The sequence below is a fragment of the Bidens hawaiensis genome, unplaced genomic scaffold, assembly GCF_021521415.1.
Source record: "Bidens hawaiensis isolate Kalapana, Puna unplaced genomic scaffold, B.hawaiensis_p1.1 tig00002772_1, whole genome shotgun sequence".
NCBI lineage: Eukaryota > Viridiplantae > Streptophyta > Magnoliopsida > Asterales > Asteraceae > Bidens > Bidens hawaiensis.
Window position 1 is genome coordinate 2,634,496 of NW_027491150.1, and position 20,965 is coordinate 2,655,460.

General features: G+C 33.6%; 2 protein-coding genes and 2 long non-coding RNA genes across 4 annotated transcripts; 2 read left to right on the top strand and 2 right to left on the bottom strand.

The window, feature by feature from the left end:
- The first annotated feature begins 308 nt into the window (after nt 1-308).
- LOC143621112 (uncharacterized) lies at nt 309-1,234 on the top strand. The gene is made up of 2 exons (XR_013151456.1): nt 309-647; nt 881-1,234. It is a non-coding gene; the product is annotated as an uncharacterized LOC143621112 (long non-coding RNA).
- A 317-nt stretch (nt 1,235-1,551) lies between these two features.
- Nucleotides 1,552-4,721, bottom strand: LOC143621113 (vesicle-associated protein 4-1-like). The gene is made up of 7 exons (XM_077092632.1): nt 4,253-4,721; nt 3,176-3,246; nt 3,011-3,092; nt 2,814-2,932; nt 2,636-2,713; nt 2,432-2,551; nt 1,552-1,873 (listed from the first exon to the last, which is right to left on the bottom strand). Exons 1-7 carry the CDS (start codon nt 4,653-4,655, stop codon nt 1,814-1,816), a joined length of 933 nt encoding a protein of 310 aa, XP_076948747.1. The 5' UTR covers nt 4,656-4,721; the 3' UTR covers nt 1,552-1,813.
- Nucleotides 4,722-13,354: 8,633 nt separating this feature from the next.
- On the bottom strand, nt 13,355-14,907 carry LOC143621114 (uncharacterized). Its single transcript, XR_013151457.1, has 2 exons — nt 14,611-14,907; nt 13,355-13,647 (listed from the first exon to the last, which is right to left on the bottom strand). It is a non-coding gene; the product is annotated as an uncharacterized LOC143621114 (long non-coding RNA).
- A 2,025-nt stretch (nt 14,908-16,932) lies between these two features.
- LOC143621237 (F-box protein At2g35280-like) lies at nt 16,933-18,295 on the top strand. The gene is made up of 3 exons (XM_077092734.1): nt 16,933-17,135; nt 17,419-17,611; nt 17,858-18,295. The coding sequence occupies exons 1-3, from the start codon at nt 16,933-16,935 to the stop codon at nt 18,293-18,295; spliced, it is 834 nt and encodes a 277-aa protein (XP_076948849.1).
- Nucleotides 18,296-20,965: the final 2,670 nt, after the last annotated feature.

The window sequence follows — 20,965 nt, forward strand, 5'->3', positions numbered from 1 at the left end:
GTGGTATTCACTAGTTGGATCCTTGAATTGAACGAGTTTTTTTCTCACCGTACTGTCGTGCCTTCGGTAAGTGTTCACGTGTGTTGACCTTAGGTGATGTTTTCCTCGAATGGAAATGCGAGTGTACCATGATGTAATTTTGTGTTAATGCAATAGGGTTAATAGACTTAGATTTTAAACCATTTTAGCCTCATCATATCATTCGATGAGTTGTTTCTTTTATTTGTTCCTTGTACATTTGTCATTTTGCGTTAATGCAATAGGGTTAAGTACAAACTAACGAGACACAATGCATAACTATGTTTCTCTTGTTTATATCAACTTAAAGAAAACCTAATCTTAAACAAATGTAGTCATGCAGATTTGATGCATATTTTTGGTTTTACACTAGCTACTTTCATTGGTTGGATCAAAACCGAGCTTTACCAACGTTGTTTTGGTTTATATGTTGGTTTCATGTAGGATTCAAGTTCTATAAATAGGTTAACATTTGTCAAAACGAAATCATCTCCATCTTTAAACGCCTACAAACAACATAATCATCATAACAATGGCTAAGATTGACATCAAAACCGTCATTTTCATGGTTTTCGTGTTTGTTTATGTTGGTTTCGTGATAACAGCCGCAACCAGAACTATGTCCCGTGGTAAGTCAGATGCTTAACTCTTAAATGAAGAATGATAATTACTATTTACTGATTTTTAAACAACATTGTTTTGTTTCTTTTAACAACTCAAACAATCTCTAATCTACTCCTAAATTACACATTTACTGACATCGTTAAGAAAAATGCTAGTGTCCTACTCACATTGACCATAGTGTATACTATTGAAATAAATCTCTTACATGAAGTCATGAACTAATAATACGATGATTCAGAGTTATCAGGAAGAGAGCCGGTTTGTACATCTGTTGTCGGTGTCCAAACCGGAGATTCATGCTTTGGAATAGCTAAGCAGTACAAGTTGAGCTCTGGATTCTTCGATTACATCAACCCGAATTTGAATTGCAAGAAGTTGTTCGTGGGTGAATGGATTTGTGTCGATGGAATCTAATCAATGTCACTCAATCTATGAGCGATATGATATGATCTGACTAATAAATGTTTCTTTCTTATAAAGATTGAAATACGTACTAAACATTTAAAGATGTGTTAAAACCTCATGTGGATAGAAATAACGGTTTTGTACCATGTGTTTTTCGTTTATTAATAAAGGAAGTTGTTTTTGTTTCGTGTTAGTATCGCTATCTATACGATACATGTACTCGTGATACAAGTATTCGGAATGAATTTGTTGGCTTGTGGCTAAGAAGTTGTGTAAAGACAACCTAATGAGACGCGATTAAGTATTAATACTCTTGTGTTAATAAATCAACTATGACAAAACTTAAGAGAATAATATCTAGCATCCATTATATGCTCTATAATTTATACAAGTGAGCAATATCCAAGTGCTTTAACAAATTATAAACTGATGTTTGTTATGCAAATAAAGTGTACTACAGAATTCGTTTCATACTCGATAAACCATATGCTAAAACAACTCTAATACACGTACAAATTGTGAATCACACAAGAATATAAATGTTCTGCCTGTTGATGGAACTGTCGGGCGCAAGTCCAAACAATAGTTTAAGTTGTTTTGACTTGTACCTACTACATGTAACCACCAACCGGTGTAGTTTTATATACGTGTTGTAATCTACCTCTCGAGTTACATATTCAACATTGGAAAACTTTTTACAGTGAGAAACAACATAAATAGAATCCACAACATTGTACACGCGGTTTAGGGAATAAATGTTTTATTATCATACCGAGTCGTCTCCTTCAACTTGTTGTCGGGCCAGGTATCTCTCCCGTCTCTCTTTCTGCAATGAACAATTGTATTATTATCGGTACTTTATAAACCTTCTGAGTGAATCGGTTTCGTTATACTTTATCCAAGGGTGTAAACAAGGCGAGCTAAACCCGAGCTAGACTAGGCTTGAGCTCAGCTCGTTTAAAGCTTTATTTCTAAAGCTTGAGCTCGGCTAATGAGTAGTTTTTCAAGCTCGGCTCAGGCTTGGCTCATTTATTATTTATTAATTAATTTATATACACATGTAATTATTTTAATTATAATATAATAAATATTATTTGGTTATTTTTATCATTACTTTTATATATAATACTTATTATATAAAAATATAAGTAATATACTAGATAAAAACTCATTTTTAGGCTCGAGCTCGTTTGAGCTCAGCTCTAGTAGCTCAAGAGCGGCTTGGCTCGTTGCCACCCGTAATTTTATCTATATCTTGTCAAATGGGTAAAAGAAATGAGCTAAAAAGCAAACGGGTTGAAATGTTTTGACAAAAAAATGTTTATGGGCCAACCTAACCCGTTACCCAAACCCAGCTCGTTGACCCGCCCGTACAGTAACTCACCCATTCATCTATGACAAGCCCATCACCAACAATCTTTGGCCCGGTATCTTCTGGAGGCTTCTTGCAGGTTTCCAAGGCGGCCTCTGCCTCGGCTATTTGGCGCTTCAGTTTCTCCAGTGCCTTGTATCATGTCAGAATAACATTTAAAATAAACTTGTAACGCGTATAAATATTATAAAAATGGCAACTTTTTTAAAAACTTACCGGGCTTGGCTTAGCCGCGTCTAGGAAAACAACTTGCAGTATCTGCTCCATGGTTACTAAATCTTTCTGCTCATCAAACTGAGTGAAAACACAAGTTGATACATATACAATAATACAAACTTATACATATATATATATATATGTAATAATATCTCAAAAGAGGGTGTGTATGACTTACTAGCTCGGGTACATAATCCATCATTCCTTTCACTTTCAGACTCATGATTTTAAATTTCACTTTCCTCTTTCGGTCTATCGGTTTTTCACTATTTTCAGGAGGTTCCACAAACTTGAAAACTTTCATAAAAAAACCAAAACCGAAACTTTAATATACGAACATATAGAGGCTACACTTGCAAGAACAAAAGTTGTTACCGGTTGCAATTATACTCTCGCCGGGAGTCAGAATAGCGCCCGGAGGACGCATGAAACAGCTTTTAGGTGCAGTTGTTTGAAACTAAAGTAACACAAGTACACAACAAACAACATAGTCAGAACTAATGACTTAAGATATGTTTAAAATTAAGCATATATTCATACCTTGAAAGCCACATGAGACTTGCTGGTGTTTTTTATCTTAATAGCACTTTGGACTTGCTTACCAGGTTCATCTACAAAATTGAATACAATTAAATAAAAATTAAAAAGAACACACTTAATATAACTTAAGTAAATATAACATGTTCACATATACAAGACTAGTTTTTTGTTCTGTTTAAATAGTAGTATTAAGAAAGCAGGCTCTTAGAAGAACCAAGTTTATAAATGACAATTCTTTCATCTCAAGCTCGTCACTAATTCACTCGTTATCTTAGCTCTTTAATTTGATTTCCTACTATGATTTCTAACTTTCAAGATCATTAAGTGTTATTAGCCAAATTTAGAAACGCTTTCGCGCTATATAAACAGCTAACATCATACAACTTGTGTTGCATGACTCAACTCTTATCTACTTTCAAAAGTAACAAAAAGGGCAAAACAAATTCCACAAACCATTACTAAAAATACCTCTAATAAGTCACTTAACATAGTACACCTTAACTCTATAAACCATAACAACAACAATCTTAAATATATATATATATATATATAAACGAAACCACAAGCCACCAAATTGTTTTATTTGTAAATGGAGACTTCTCATACATTTGACCCGAATTTACGGGTATGGGTCTCACCAAACTCAGATAGTCCTTAAACGGGTTATAACATCTCATTAAATTAAAATTTTATCTCATCAAATGTTTGATGTGAAAATCCTATAAAATAGAGAGATACTAAAAATTTATATCTGATTTTTTTTAAATATTATTTATGATAAAAAACAGTTTTATGGTAAAAAAAAATAAGCGATCTTGGGTCTCACATAGCTCATTTATTTGTGAAATATTTTATCATAAGTATATTATTAACTAGTTTTTAAATAAATAAATAAATAGTTGTTTGGTAGCAAAAGGCCAAAATATTATAACACAAAACTTACATAACTAATCATCTGGATCTCATGAAACCACAAATAAAATAAGTCATAATAAATTAATAACAACAATAATAATACTAATAATAATAATAATGAATTATTATAAAATAAAAAAGAAGCTAATAGTAAGTACATACATGGAAAGTAGAGTTTAGAGCGAGGATCAAGCCTTAAACGACGTCGTGTGGGAAGCAAAGATCTAACAACCAAAGACATCGAAACATTGGAACTGGTACCATGATGTTCCTCCACATGGTTCGAGGTTGTTGTTGTTGGATGACTTGCGTTGAATAATAAGCCCCAAAATTTACGACGGCGTTGAACTTGAACCGGAGGTTGTTGTTGTTGTTGGTCGAGTATTGGCATATTATTATTATTATTGATTGATTGATGAAGTTTGTTTATTTCTCTAAATATATTAATAATAGTAAAATTCAATGGATGAATGGATGGAGTATTGACTTCGAACAGGTCGTGTTGTTTAGTGTTTACTTTTGTGTTTGTGTTTTTGTCATTGGAGCATTCAATACGCGGAGGCATTTTAGCTAAAAGAATTAATTGTAAAGTGAGAAATAACAGATTTTGGATAAATATTGTCGGAGGGTATTTTGATTTTTTTATTTGTATATATATATTTTTTTAACTTTAGTTATATATTTTTAGTTTTTTTACTTTCGAGTTTAGAACCACCTATGGTGTAAACGAGTGGATACGAGCTGAGCATGAGCTTGATTTATTTTTGACTTACGAGAGTTTGAACTTGAGTTTGGATTGTTTATTATTTATTAAACGATTTATAATATGTTTTTTAATTGTTTTTGTATATATTTTGAGAAATAAAATTTAAATGAGTCAAAGCTCAGCTTGGACTTGTGTAATATTATAAACGAGTCAGAGGTTGGCTCGTCTCATGTTTGGTGGTGCGATGTCATATAAATGCATAAGTCGAAAAGAGGTAAAATTATAAAATACATAAGGCTCGTTAAAGCTCAGCGAGACTCGGGCTTAGGCTCGATAGCTAAACAATATTTATTTGAAACTCGGGCTCTGGTAGAGCTTAAGAAGGCTTGGCACGTTTCGAGTTTTTTTTTCCATATTACAATTTTTTTTAATTGATTCGAGCTTGGGTAGCATGATCATGAGTGTTCGAATCATTCGCACCCCTAGAACAGCCCATGAGATATCTTTCCATTTATGACCAACACATATAAATTTGTAAAAGTTTGGAATAAAAATAATCATATTTATAGTTTCAATAAAACGTTTCTATTATAAATAATACATATTAGTAGTTATTATTATTTTTTGAATGACGGGCTTACACTAAGACTAAGGGGTGTGGGGGGCTTTAGTGGGGGCTCCAACCAATAATATTATGACGTATGACAGAGAGAGAAACAGGATAAGGGGATGTTGGAGCCCCTGTTGGAGCAGGGGGCTCCAGCGAAATTTTTTTTTTATTTTTTTATAAATATATTCAAACAACGTATTATTAAAAAAACCCATAAATTATTAAAAAAACACACATTAATAAAAAAACACATTAATATCTAAAAATAAAATAAAAATTAAAGTACTAAAAAGAAACATTCTTTTTATTCTTCGTCTTGGTCTTCTTCGATCAACCTCTTTCGGATAAGTTCCTTTTGCTTTTCCATTAGCATTTGATCGACCGGATTTAGGTTACTGAAGTCTCTAGTAAGAAACTCCAAATCTCTCATTCGACTTTTTTCCTTTTTGTCATAAGAGACCACCTCCATGGTTTTGTTGAATTTATTGAGGGATTCAACAAGATTGGTGATGTTTACGGCTTCCCCCTCAGCCGGTGTTTTCCCCTTGGCGTCCCTTCCCAATGGCCGCCTCCTCGGTGGTGAAGACGTTTCCTCCTCCGCAATGTTTAGGTCGAATCTAACGCGGCAATTCGACCCGGTTGAAGTGCTATACGCTCCAGACGAACTAGTTTTAGTCCGTTTCGGCCCTACTTCCGCATCAAAGTCCGGCGCCACCAGCTCAACCCACTTGGAACACCTTTTCAACCTGTCCCACAACTTTAAATCGTCCCACGTCTTCACCATCCCATACCTCCGCAAACACTCATGCTTCCACTCTTCGACCGTGAAATTGTAAACCGCCAAATCATCACTGCCACTTGGTCTCATACGACCGCTGTTCCTGTTGAAAAGATTAGTAAACAGGCCGACAAATTTTCTGATTTCGGACCACCGACCCGAAATCATATCGGGGTTCCGCTCTGTACTCCCAACGAGCATGTAGAACGTCTCCCTAACCTTTGTCCAAAAAATCTCTCTGTTGGTAGTCGGCTGCAAAATGAATAAATAAATTAGATTTCCATTTAACTTTTTTATTTAACTTTTTTATTAAAAATCTTTTTTAAAAACGTTAAAACAATTACCGCAACGCCGATCCTCAGAAATGACTATCCAAGCCCGACACAAGGCTTCCTTCTCATCCGATGACCACGGAGTGGCTTTCCGTTTCGTCCTCGGAGTCGAAGCCGGTCCCGACCCGTCCGTTGCAACTGGTTTTTTCCGGTGGACGCGTCTTTTTGGTCCCATAGCTTCACCGTGTGATTCTTGTGTCTCCGGAACAACAAAGTTAGGAGACGGTTGTGTGTTGGATGGTTGAAAGCCGGATGATTCTTGCGGCTCCGAATAAAACATCGGTTGGTGCGGTGACGACCATAAATCGTCGTCAAGATAATCTGAATCAAGGTTTGGGAACCAATTTCCAGCCATTTTTTTAAAAAAAAGTTGAGAAGTTGAATTGATTTTGGGTGAAGGTTTGAAGTTTTGGTATAAAAATGGGTGAAATGGGGTATAATTATATAGGAAAAATATTTTTTTTTTGGTTTGTTCGGCTCCCAACGGTCAAAAAATCATCAAAAGTTGTGCAGCTCTCTCTCTTCTCCCGCTAACCGGGTCACGCCTGCCTTGTTTTTCGCGTTAGCACCCCCGCTAGCGCCCTGGTGGTGTGGTGTTAGCGCTTGGGGGCGCGAGCGGAGGGGCTCTAGCGCCCCCGTTGAAGCCCCACACCCCTCAGTCTAAGAAAACCTATCGGGATTAGCAAGATGTTATCCCAACCAAAACATCAAATTACATTAATTTGTCCAAATCAACATGTTGTTCCCACTCTATTTTTAATCCACAAGAATGAGCAAGCCTTGATATATTCGAATATCTTAAAATCGGTTTGAAACACCTTCTCGTTAACGTGATAATCAAATACATCAAAACATGATCATATAGATACCATGAATTAACTTCCTCTTTTTATCGTTATTATACGCTATTATATATACATTGTATGCTAGGGATCCAAGAGATTGTTGCAAAATGTGATCGTATAGATATTAACTTCCTCCTTTATCGTTATTATACGCTATTATAAGCTGCATGCTGGTGATCCAAAGAGATTATTGAGAGAATTCATGGGAAGTTCGGGTAACCGACACCATTGTTGAACTCTACTCCAAGTAAAGTTAGCCAGATCGCATGTAATGCTATGTGTTCTAAAGTTTTTAAATGAGAAAGATACTCGTAGTTATGATGTAACCAGCTTAGGAAAAATATTTAATTGATATATAATATGTATTAAGAAAAGCTTTAACCGTGAGATATTTAATTATGAGATAGTAGCAAATGAAACTTTAAACCAGCGGAGCTTGCCTCAATAGCCAGGAACATGATGGATGACCCGGATGTCTCGGGTTCGAGTTATGATTCCGACCGTAGTTTCCCAGAGCAATAAAAAACATGTCGTGCCTTTGGGCGGGGTGAGCCAACTGGGTTTTACCGGGAACGGCCAAGTCAAACTCAGATGCCAGCGTGGATCCCGATTATGTCAACATAGTCTGGCCCGAGTGGGAAGGCGGGGCTCCTCCTCCTGTTGGACCGAGGAGTGTGATATATCTTAACTGCGAAAGTCACCGTTCAAAAAAAAATGAAACTTTAATCGCCAAATTATAACTTTGCTTACTTGTCACGTTGTAAAAGGCATGGTAACTAAATTAAAATATATTAAGATTTATATCAATTAGAAAGAATTTGATTTTCGGTACAAAAGGTTTGAAACTTTTATAAGTACTTCATTTAACGCAGATGGCATAAGGATTCATAAAAGGTATAGTAACTTTCATGAATCACTTGTGCTTTGGTTTGTTGGTTATTTTGAATACAACTTCAAGTCTTCAATGCATAGCAACTTTAGGTAAAGAATGTTGGGTTGTTAGATCACAAACCCTTTTTCTATAATCATCGCGTCGTTTCAAATAGAAACATTCATGAAAAGAAAATCCATATCTCAGTTCTCTCGCATACATATTTAACAAATAAGGTTTTGACATATCAATTCCTCGTATATAAATATGTATGAGAGAAACTCGTCGAGAAATATCCGGTTTGACATTTACACTTAATTACGATCATCTTACCAAAGGATTGATGGTTACATTTGAGTTGGGTATAGTGGGTGAAATCATTATTAAAGGTTCATTTACATTAGAATAACTTTATAAAAGTGGATCAATCACTTAATGCACATGCTTAATTCTAGAATTAGAGTATGATATCATTTTAAATAGGATTAAGTTCTTTTGGTATATTTAAGAGTATAATTTTTTTTACTAATTACCGTGGGAATTGATGTGATATTTAATCGTATGAATCTCGTTTCAAAGGTAACGGGTATGTTTGGCAGGAAGCTTTTAGGAGCTTCTAACTTCGAGCTTTTAAGAAAAGGCTCCTATTCAATTAAAAACTTTGTTTGGTTCAAGGTGCTTGAAGCTTTTAGGTCAGGAGAAAAAGTTTTAAGTTTCTACTAGTAACATTTAGAAAAAGCTACAAGCTTTTAATATTTTAATTTACTTAAATAACCTTCCAAAATAAATACATTTATTATTATTGTTTTTAGTTATGCCCATTTTAGTAATTTTATACGCTTTATTAAAAGTTCCAGCTACTCTGCCAAATATATAAATATATCTAAAAAGTTATAACTATCAGCTTCAAGCCACTAGTCACCAACTTCCAGCTACAGCTAGCGGCTAGTTTTGCCAAACATACCCAACATAATATGGACCCTAGTTAAACTCTGATTTGCAATAAAAGCAACTTCATGTTCATGATGTTGTTATAGCTTTACACTTATTTATTTGAATTTATTGTTTGGTTATTCAACTTGAACACTAATTACTTGCTTCATCTAGAAATCATGGGCTTCCTATTATATGATATAAGATACTGGGCTTCCAATCTTACTTCGACCCAACATATAAGTAAAACATTAGACTATGTGTTAGTGGGGCGAGAGGAAGGGGCGACTTGGGGCGAGAAGAAGGGGAACACCGCCTCTCGACGATATGTGGGCGAAAAGGGACGGGGTGGGGTGTTATTGTCACCAGCGTGGTTTAAAAATAATATTATTTTATTATTATGACCGTTTTCAAACGGTCAAAAATAAAAAAAAAATAATTAAAACAATATATATATATATATATATATATATATATACACCTTCTTTTCCATTTCATATCAATTTCATACACAATTCATACCCAAATTCTTCAAAAAATCTAGCAAAATGAATCCTACAAACAACCCGAACCAATCGAAACCCGTGGAACTCACCGCTATCATGACAGAAATCATCGAAAAACACGAAAAGTTTGCCGAGGAACTCAACGATACCATGAGAGAAACCAACAAACAACACGAAAAAATTGCCGATATGATGGAATTGCGGGAAATGAGTAAAGAATACGAATCCCTCAAAGTTGTCGGGTCACACGAAGAGGCCACATTGTTGCAACGACGACAAGTCGAAAAAATGCGCGAATATTATGGATATTAGTAATTTTTTTTTTTTGTTATGTATTTTTTATGTATTTCGTTTTAATTTTAATGCATTTTTATTTAATCATTTAAATAAATTGGTTTTTATTTGTTTAGTTTAATTATAAAAAGAAAATAATAAAAAAGATACTATGGGCCCAGTTTGTAGCCCCTACACCATTACACCCCAAAACAAATTCTCACCCCTTACTGATTGGGCGTCACATGTTGCAATTCGCCCTAATTTGTAGCCCATAAAGTAAATCAAAAACTTCACCAGGTTTGATTAATATAACCTTTTAACTAATTTGTTTTTGTTATTTTATTGACAGTTTAGAGAACATATGGATTGCTTTTTCTAGTTGAGATTATTTCATCAAAGCATGCTGACATGATATAAATCTGTCAAACATGGCTTAACACGATATAAGAAAGTTGCAATCCAAATATTGTCAAGAATTAATAATAGAGAACTAAAATAGTTATAATAGCCAAATTACACAGACGATAAACATAATTTTTCTAAAGAAAAACTAATAAATTTGTTTTAGAAAAGGTTCGGCTATTTTCAAGTTTCTAATAATCGTGTATGATATCCGATAATAAAACCGTGTTTGGCACCGTTAGGTACTCACTACTAATTTCTTATTAAACTGTATGTGCGTTGTTAGTTAAGATTCAAGTACATTTTGTTTACTATTTTAATTCATATTAGCTAATGTTTAAAATATGAAAGCTATAAAAAGATTACTCTATTACCTAATGGCAAAGAGAATAAAATATCTTTTTCGACATGGTTTAGGCAAATGTGTATGTATGTTTCAGAAAATTGGGATATACGGTATCGCCTTATTACCGTATCCGTACCTGAGTACGATAAAGTTGTTTATTAATATAATACCCCAAATGCATTGTCACACCCCGATCAAAGGCGGAACATGCCGGAGTGCAACCGATTGCCCAAAACACAAGACACTATTAAAGTGAAAATATTTAATCAACTCATTTATTTCACAAATCAATAAACAACACATCTTGGTCATACAAACAAATTGAACACAAGTAAACAAATATATTGTTCGTTTTACTAATATCCTAATAGTCTTGGTAACGTTTTCCGTCAAGTCCTCAAGTCGATAAAAGTCAAACCTGTAACAATGCATAAAATAATATTTTGTCAACACGTATGTTGGTGAGCAATTTCATAGTTTGAGTATATATAATATGAGCGAAATCCACAAACGTATATGAGACTATAAATAAAAGCATCAATCGTGACATATAAAACATATGTAAATGATGATCCTTTTTACTCGGTAACAACCGACATACTCGGATAATGAGGCCCTATTCTACTAGCACAAGGCTAGGTAGTTAGGGGAGCGTATGATCATACTTAATGAGGCTCAACAACAACATAAAAATAAACAATCGCGCACGTAAAGCATATGAGGCATATAACACACAAAAGAACAAGTATTCCAAGTATCATATACCCTAAAGTTTGTGGTTTGAGAAAAGTGTATAATAAATCATTCTTGTTTTGAATAAGTATGCATGTTACCCCCAAAACATAAAAGGAAAAACAGGGGATGAAATGTACTCACCTCGATTGACGAATCGAAAAATAATAAATGATCGAAATGTAGAAAGCATGCGAACGAAACGAACGAATCCAACTTGAAAGCTAAATGAAAACGAATAAATAAAATATATTAATGAGCTTGAACTTTAGTTGAAACTTCATTTGAAACATTGAATGAGAAGGTTCGGTGGTTAATCGGATTACTGGTTAGTTTGTTAACGATTAGGGACTCGTACTTAATTGATAATAAAATATTATTTTATTGGGCTTTTAAATAGCTAAACCAATATTAAAATAAACAAGACGGGTTTAAATCAAGAGTTCGGTTTTATGAAAATGAATAGATAATAAAGTTTATAGTAATATTATTAATGATAATAATAATTCTATAAAGATATGTTATATATGTATATATATATGATAATGACGATAATAATATGTAAATATACTACTAATCGAGAATTGTTGTTAAAACTAATAATAGTAGTAGTAATAATAAATATAATAATTATTACTTTATTGTTGAAAACATTATTAATATATTTATAGGTTTTAATAATAATAATTATTATTGTTATTATAATAATTATATGTGTCATATTAATAATAACTAATACTTATAACATTTTAATAATAGTAGTAGTAGTGATAAAAATGATATAACTCGAGTGACGATGACGTTAAATGGTAACTATGTCCGACATGGGTTTCGATTTAATAAAACAAGTAGATAATACTAACAATATTAGATTTAGTAATATTCCTTAATAACCATAATAATAATCATAATAATAACAATCTATTATTATGAACATAATGATAATAATAATAATCTTGTTATTAATGATAATAATAATAATCTAGTTAATAATAATGATAATAATAATAATAATCTAGTTAATAATAATAATGATAATAATTACAATAATCTAGATAATAAACATGGTTGTTGGAGTTGATTCCGGCCGCCGGAAAACAGAAACAGAGAGAGAGACTTACTGTGAGAGAGAGGGAGTCCGCGAGAGAGAAAGAGAGATACGAGAAAGAGAGAGAGACAGAAGGACGGAGATAGAGAGAGAGAGAGAGAGAGAGAGAGAGTACGACAGGGAGAGAGAGGCCGAGAGACGGAGAGCGAGAGAGAGGTCGGTGGAGCTCGCCGGAGATCGACTCCGGACATCCGAGGTAGCCAGAAAAACGATAGGGAAGGAGGGAGGGAAAAAGGTAGCGGGTGTGTGTTGTGTGTGGAAGAGGGGGTGGCTGAGATGGTGGTGATACAGTGGGGGGTGATGGCCGGAGGTGTTTGGCGTCGCCGGATTCTCGCCGGAAATTCGAGGTCCGCCGGAAAACGGCTACCAAGGGAGGGGCGGCTGAATGTTTTAAATGGGTTTAGGGTTAGGGTATTTTAATGTATATATGGCATATGTATATTATATTTTTGCCCCCCAAGTTCTAATGGTTTTACGAAGAGGTATTAAACTTAGGAAATATTAATATAGATTTGGAAACAAAAATGTTGAGTCGGTTTTATAAAATAAAAGTTTACAAAACGAATATAACTCGAGACCTAAATTTAACGAATGTCACATGTATATCTCAAAAGTTTCGAATCTGGCTGTTGGGTTCAAGTTTTATAGTCTCCGCTACACGCAATGCTAATGAAGGGGTGACCACTCCAAAGCAACTAGTCCGGAGCAACTGGCTCCACAAAACAGAAGCTCGACATATATCTCCTAACCGTGGCTACATTACAACTTCGACATCTAAACTCGATAACTCAAGTTCAATTATCAAATCATGATCATCTCAATTATCAAATCATGATCATCTAATAAACCTGACCAACATAATTTCACAAATAACAAAATATCACCGAATCATAGGATGTAACATAGATTATGAGTGTAGACATATAGGATCAAATCATCAAAATGTCCTATAATATGAAATCAGATTCATCCCATTGAAGAACAGGATCCAAATTTTGTTCTCTTTTGAGTTTGTCTTTCAAAAACCAATCACACACCTTCCCCGCATTTAGTTCTTCGATACTACTCCCTTCTTGCTCTCCTATCACTCTCAAAAGATTTAGCGATGAGATCTGTACAGTATAAGTTGTCATATAAACTTATTAAGTCGTCACGATACATGGGTTTAATGATTACTAAAAATGTTATAGAAAAAAAAAACTTTACTAAACAATGAAGTGTGAAAACACACCATCCATAACATAGTCGGGGTTTTAAATTGTGTAGTTTTGTGTTTAAATTTTTTAATGCAAATTTGCTAGCTTCCTTGTAATTACTCATCCATAACAATAAAATTATCAATATATGTGCACAAAATTGTATGTGAGAAGTTAAATAACCACAAAATAACTATATAGCACACAAACACTATTGGTGCAACTATCTTAGCTGCTTACGAGCTACTCGAGCTCGAATTGACAACACGCTCGAAATGAGCCTAGTCCTAGCCTCAAATAAAGATCGTTTAGTTATTGGGTCTAAGTTCGAGCTTGTAAAGGAAACTCGTTTAGGCTCATCGAGCCTTAACGAACTTTATGTATTTCTAAGTGTTTTAGACTTTGATATATTAATTTCACATTGCACAACCGAACTTTGACTTGTTTAAGGTTTTTCTCGAAATAAATAAAAATATTTAAAGGCATACGTAAATTAAATAAGAAATAATAAACGAGCTGAGCTCGAGCCCAAACTCTCATAAGTCTATCAAACTCGAGCGTAGTAGAGCTCGGGCTCGGCTAAGTTCGTTTACAATTAAACACATATCAAACGGTTAAAATTTAAACTCATATGACTCTATTTATAAAGTACCATTTACCTAGCAATGTTTACTAGCTGCTGACATGGCAGCCATTTAATCACTGGTCTACAAATTATTAATATATGTAGGATAAAATAAATGTAAAAAAAACACAATCAACAATTAGGATTAGAGGTCTTTTAATTATTTATTTAACGAGTTCATATATGATATAATATAACATGACATAATACGTAGTATAAAATACTTCCTGAAAACAAGAACAAGACATTCATACCGTCAAGCGACATAAAAACGCTTCATGAGAGCTCAACCCGGACATTTCTACAATGCCGGCTTCTTCGAGGGTCAAGAAGCTTCGTCTTTTCGAGCTTGTTGTATCTTCTTGCCCATCAACACTAGCTTTCAATACAAAATGTGTTCTTCTACTAGACGTTCTACCAATCTCGTAATTTATATTCTTGTTTCGAGCATTTGTCGAATATTTAGAGAGTAATGATGAATGATAACTAGTAGCTTTGCAAATTTTGAGTGCATTCATGATAGTTTTAGGGTCCTTCAATGGATGAAGAAGATGATACAAACAACCAACTTTGTTTTATTTTATTTGATGTTGTGTATGTGGTGCACGTTAAGATATGGATGTGGATAACCCTACCCTCTCTTTTTTTTTCTCAAATAAACAATATTTTATAAAATATAATGTTGAGATATATACCACGTCTTTATTAATTATTTTATTTTGTTTACAACATTATTTGTTTACACCAAAAGGACACATGATGAAAGAAATATCTTAGCGTTTCATGCAGAGATTCACAAGTCTCCGCATAAAACTATTAACCATGAACACTCTTTAACGATTTGATTACAAACTCCCTACCTTTGGACACCTTTTGTTTATCGAACATGTCCTTTTTATAAATGGATTCAAAAATGCGAACGCAGAGAGCATCCTTACAATTGTCTAATCTCCATTTCCATTTTAACACTAGCGTCAAATTAAGAGCTGAACGACTTCCAAGACCCAACTCATCTTTACTTTTATCTGCCTGAACAAGATTCAACTGGTATACCGAGATAAATAAATGAAACATGCGTCGATTAAACCAGATTTACTAGATTCTCCACGACTTTTGCCAATCGAATCACTAAGATTTTTGCCAAAAAAAATCATATTGGAGATTGATCAAACTTATTGACCGAACGTATCTAATGAATGTTGAGTTGTTGGTTTTGGGAATAAGTGAGGTTAAGAATGACCGGGCGATGATCCGCTGTATTACAATCAAGAGCTAAATCTTAAAGATTTGGTAATTTGTCTCTAATACTTCATTTCACAAGAAAACGATCCAAATAATTAGGTTTAAGTGTAGATACATCTGTATTAATCCGAGTGAATTTAAATCCCCCGTCGGAATTTCTAAGAGCAATGCCTCGTCAATAGGTTCATCAAAGTCGTTCGCCTCAACCTGATACAAAGCATTTCCTATCATCTGATGCTACATCTTATTTGTTCTTAGGGGTTGTTTGATAGTTTCATTAAGATGCTACATTTGAATTGTTCAGAGTTACAATATGTTTGGTTAACTTAAAAGACACATCTCAATGGTTTATGGTGTCTTTTAATAGGTAAGTTTTTGAAACATGTTGATTTATTCAAAGACTGCATCTTGACTGATCAAGACTCTTAACAACTTAGTTGTCTGGAATACTCTTTATTAGGTAAGTTTTAGAAACATATTGTACTTTCAAACCTTACTCACAAAGATACATCAATTTTCACCGGGGAATAAGTTAACGACTTTACGATACACTTAACTTGATATTATTACCAGCCTTAGGATCACTAGGTTTTGTTCTTTTGTATATTTTCCTTTTTTAATATTTACGTAGTTACAAAGTAATCATATTGTACTTTCAAACATACATTAATCATAGGATATTTACATTGATATCACAAGTTACAATTAAAGAAAATTAGTTAATAATCAATTTGCAAGTAAAAAACGCAGACAGTTGGATACAACTAGAATTTGTTACTGATCGTATCAATCTTGTTATCTTTAAATTGTATATATGGTATAAAAATATTTACATTAAATAATCTGCAAATTACTCTATTAACTAAAAATTAATGTTTTGGATCAATGCATTAAAAAATTTACATTAAATAATTAATGATTAGCAATAATTACTAGTCAAAGTTTTATTTTGATTAAGACATTGGTCCAATGGCAATTTGGCTGCTAACTAGTGACATGGGGTGATGGTTAAAACTTGAGATCTCAATGTTTTAGGTGTAAAATCTGACTTAATCGGGTTTTCCAGTAATAACGGATTTCTCTTTGATGGTGTTCTTAAGTGAGTTAGACATGAAGCGTCGAAATCAGTATGGACGGTTAACATCACGTCCCAAAAAGACTCACTCGGGTATTGATGGTAGTTCCAAACATTATTTTAAAAAATTAAATAAAGGTTAATATATGGTAAGGATATTCCCGACAACTATATCATATTCAAATCTCCAACTATATCATATAAGCCCATAAGGGTCATAGGTACATGTATTACTTGGTATATTTTCTTTGTAATAGCAATGGGCATTCCAAAGAAAACAGCAAAAAATACCAAAGATGATCGTAAGAGTTTAAGTGTCCGTAGACATAGTGAAAAACGAGTCGGTAAACTCGTTAACCAACCAAAGAGAACTATTCTATCGCTTCCAAAAGATCTTTTAGTTAACATTCTTGCCCGGGTTGCATCGTCTTCTTTCACAGATCTTTTTAATGCAAAACTATGGTAAGTTTCATAATCTCATTATCTAACTCATTAACTTTAAAACGACTATTATTTTATTCATCGGCATACAACGTGTTTCTTGTACTCGTATTCGGTTTAATTTGTTGTACAATTTCTTTTGATGTTGGTGCACTTAAAGGTAAATAAATACTTGTGTACAAATAAAATTTGATTATAAACCTTTTTGTTAATATATTTTATTCTCATATTTAAATATACTGTTAGCATTAGGAATAAGATTAAGTTGGATTATCAATTTTAATCAAATTCTTTTATTATGCAGTTGCAAGGATTTTCTTAAATTAGCTTCACACGATTATATCTTTCAATGTATTTCCATTGACAAATTTACAATAATCCAGTGGACCCCGCCGCGTGATAGAGCACGTTTTTCATTCTTAACTCATTGCTTCAACAAAGGAAATCCCGAGTCGTTGTTCAGACAAGGAATGTTAAGAATAAGCAAGATGTACATGGTACTGTAATCGTGATTGCTAGTTTGGTTTACATTTTCAATCTAAGATGCTAAAAATAATCAAGTTCATTATCATCCGAAATTTTAATTAACTACAATGATGATTTTTTATTTTGACAATATAATTGTGTTCATTATCATTAAATAAATATGTTCATTACCATTCAAAATCCTAAATTTTCAATATAAAATGCTAAAAATTACGATGATAATTTTAATTAACTACAATGGTGATTTTTGTTAGCAGTTTGATATTTTCTGCCTCACTGAGTATTTCAACATACCTGATGTTGAATCTGGGTTAGAATATTTGAAAAGAGCGGTTGAGAAAGGACACACAGAGGCGATATATGCATATGGAATGATTCTTCTTTCACGTGGGGATGATCAATCTGATCAGCAAGGACTAAATCTTTTGAATTCTGTGAACCACTCAAGATCAAGGTGTTGGAATGTGAAAGAAACTAGAAAAAAAGTTGAATCAATATATGATCAAATTCGGGGCAACGACCCGGTTACTCCAGAAAAAGTATACACAAAATGTCAGAAACAAGATCACGTTAGACGTTTTGAAACAATAGGTTGGTCTTTTGAACGTGATGAGGAAATTACAAGTTGTGATGTGTGTCGTTGGTATCGAGAGCTGGTTTATTGTAGAGCTATGAATATTATCTTTAAAGTTTAGTTAGCATCAACAAGTAAGAATGTGTGTTTTAATTGTATGGATGGTTATTAATGCTTCAAGTTTATTATTTTTATATATACTTTAATTTGGTTCCTTCCGTATACAATTATATTTGTACATATATTGGTAATGTAATCTATTCAATGAGTAATTTATGGATTAAATCTGTTTAGAACAGAAAAACAAACACATATAAAGATACGAACAAGTGCTTGTGAAAATTAATAATATCAATGTTTTTCAATAAACAAGATTAAAAAATTAACCAAAACATAGGTTGTAACATAGATTACAAGTGTAGAAATAGGTTATCAAAATGTCCTATAACTGGAATTAAATCATATTCAACCCATTGAAGTACATAAACCAATTTTTTTTAAAAAAAACTATTCACACACCTTCCCATTTAGTTCTTTCATCACTCTTAAAAGATTTAGCAACTAAATCTGTATAATATATCTTGTTATATAAACTTATTAGTTGTCAGTTGTCACAATACACACGTTTGTAATAACTTATAAAGTTGTTATAGGAAGAAGGTAAACATATGTTTAAGTTGATTGTTTAAGCCACTCGGTCTAAATTACCTTCATTTGCTTGCTTCTACTCACTAGCCACAAAAGGAAAAAATGATTAACCGAACCTATGATAAGATTCGGTTTTAATGGTTGTACTTGTTCGGGTCCTCCATCATGAATGAGGAAGAGATAAAGCACAACTACAGCATGATGGAGGACCCGAACAAGTTACTGGGTGTGTACCGGACGTCCAATGGTTTGTTCAGGGCTCGAATAACCTACCCCGATGGTCGTCGGGTCCTCCTCGGCACTTTTATGTCCTCCACTGACGCAACGTTTGCTTACGACGAACAATCTCTCAAGCTCTACAGCGTCGCCAAACCGCTTAATTTCCCGCACTGTGTTCTCCGCCCAGTCAAAGATAATGATGCTGCTGCTGAGCCGAACAACAACTAGGCCGGGCCGGGCTTTTTTATTTGGGTGATCCAGCATTCATTTCATGGATGGATGGATGGTTAAGAACAATGTTGTAAAAGTAGGATTACAAGGCCGAGTTCTCTCCGAATACTCGCTACAAGCTATGTTACCGAGGCGAGTTTCTGTAAATCCGCCTAGTTACTAAGAATCGGTCAAATGTGGTCAACCTTAGCCAGAATCACATCATATCGGTGAACTTGGGCCGATTTTGACTAAAAAAATAAAACATAATTGTTATTTCAATAATATTAAAGAACAAATATCATTTTTTTTAATTAATGATTAGTAATTTTTAGAATATTTTATATTTAAAAATGTATTTTTTTTATTTATATTAATATTCACCTATTTTGTTATAAATATCAGTAAACTTGTGATATTTGATACATATATAATAACCAAATATTAATTTTCTTTATATTTACCATGTCCGAGTACTCCCCGAGTACTCTGAGTACTCTCTCCAAGGGGGTCGGCCGCCTAGGGACCGCCTAGCGACTTTTGCAACATTGGTTAAGAAGAAGAAAATATTATTATTAACTATGAACAACTAATTATAATATTTTTGCCGTCTCACGTACCTATCATACTCATACGTTAAGACTCATACGTTAAGACATTATTGTTCAGTATCTTGACCCTATATATATATTAGGCCACAACATCATTACACCCCAAAAACAAAAATCCACCCTTTGCTGACTGGGCGCCAAATGGCACAATACGCCCATTTTGTAGTCCCTCCACTACACATAGCCTTAGTTTCTATATCATCAGCCTGTGTGTGTGCATATGACAGCTAGGGTACCTGATCCAATGTGTCCATATATATATGCAGTGTTCTCTGATGATCATATCTCCAGCTTGTAGAGGTTAATTAAGGGTGAGACCTGAGTCTTGACTCAGTGTCTGTAAGTTCGTGTCTTGAAGCATAGACCACCCAAAGTTGTGCCTCCTGTTTTATTTGACTAATTGTAACTTTATCGTAAACGTTTGCCTGTTTGTCTGCCACTTTATTGTAAACGTTTTCTAAATTTATCATTTTAAATAAAACTAAAAAAATATATATATTTTTATTATTTGAAAGGCTGTACATTCTAAACTTTATCATAGCTAAAAAAAATAGTAACAAATGTATCTTTGAAGAAAGACAACTGCTATGTAAGTTGATAAAAGACAAACTCAGCATAAATGAAAAAAAACAGCTAAATTCTTTTAGGCAGTGTAAGACTCACAATATTACACTTTTATAGTTTTATTAACGTATAGTAACTCTCAGGTATGAGTTAAATAAAACATGTAATGCCAACCGTATCATCCTCAGCATCCCTCTTCCTATTTCGTATGTCAATACCCCTTTTACCAATACAAACCTGAGTAAAAGATCACATTTAAGATCCAAATCAGCAGCTTTTCGTACTCAAAGATGAAATTTAGTAAACTGAGAGGGCGTTTTAACCATATAAGGTACGTGCGTCTCCATTAGAATTTTATGTGATTATATACAAAAATTCAAAGACAGATTAGTAACATAAATATTTAGATACAGACACACACCAACAATAAACATTAAAATTGCTTTATAATCCTCAAACACCCCTTAATATAACAGTCAACAAGATTAGATGATTTTATACTATACTCGGATTTCAACTTGATCATGAACTCTATCATT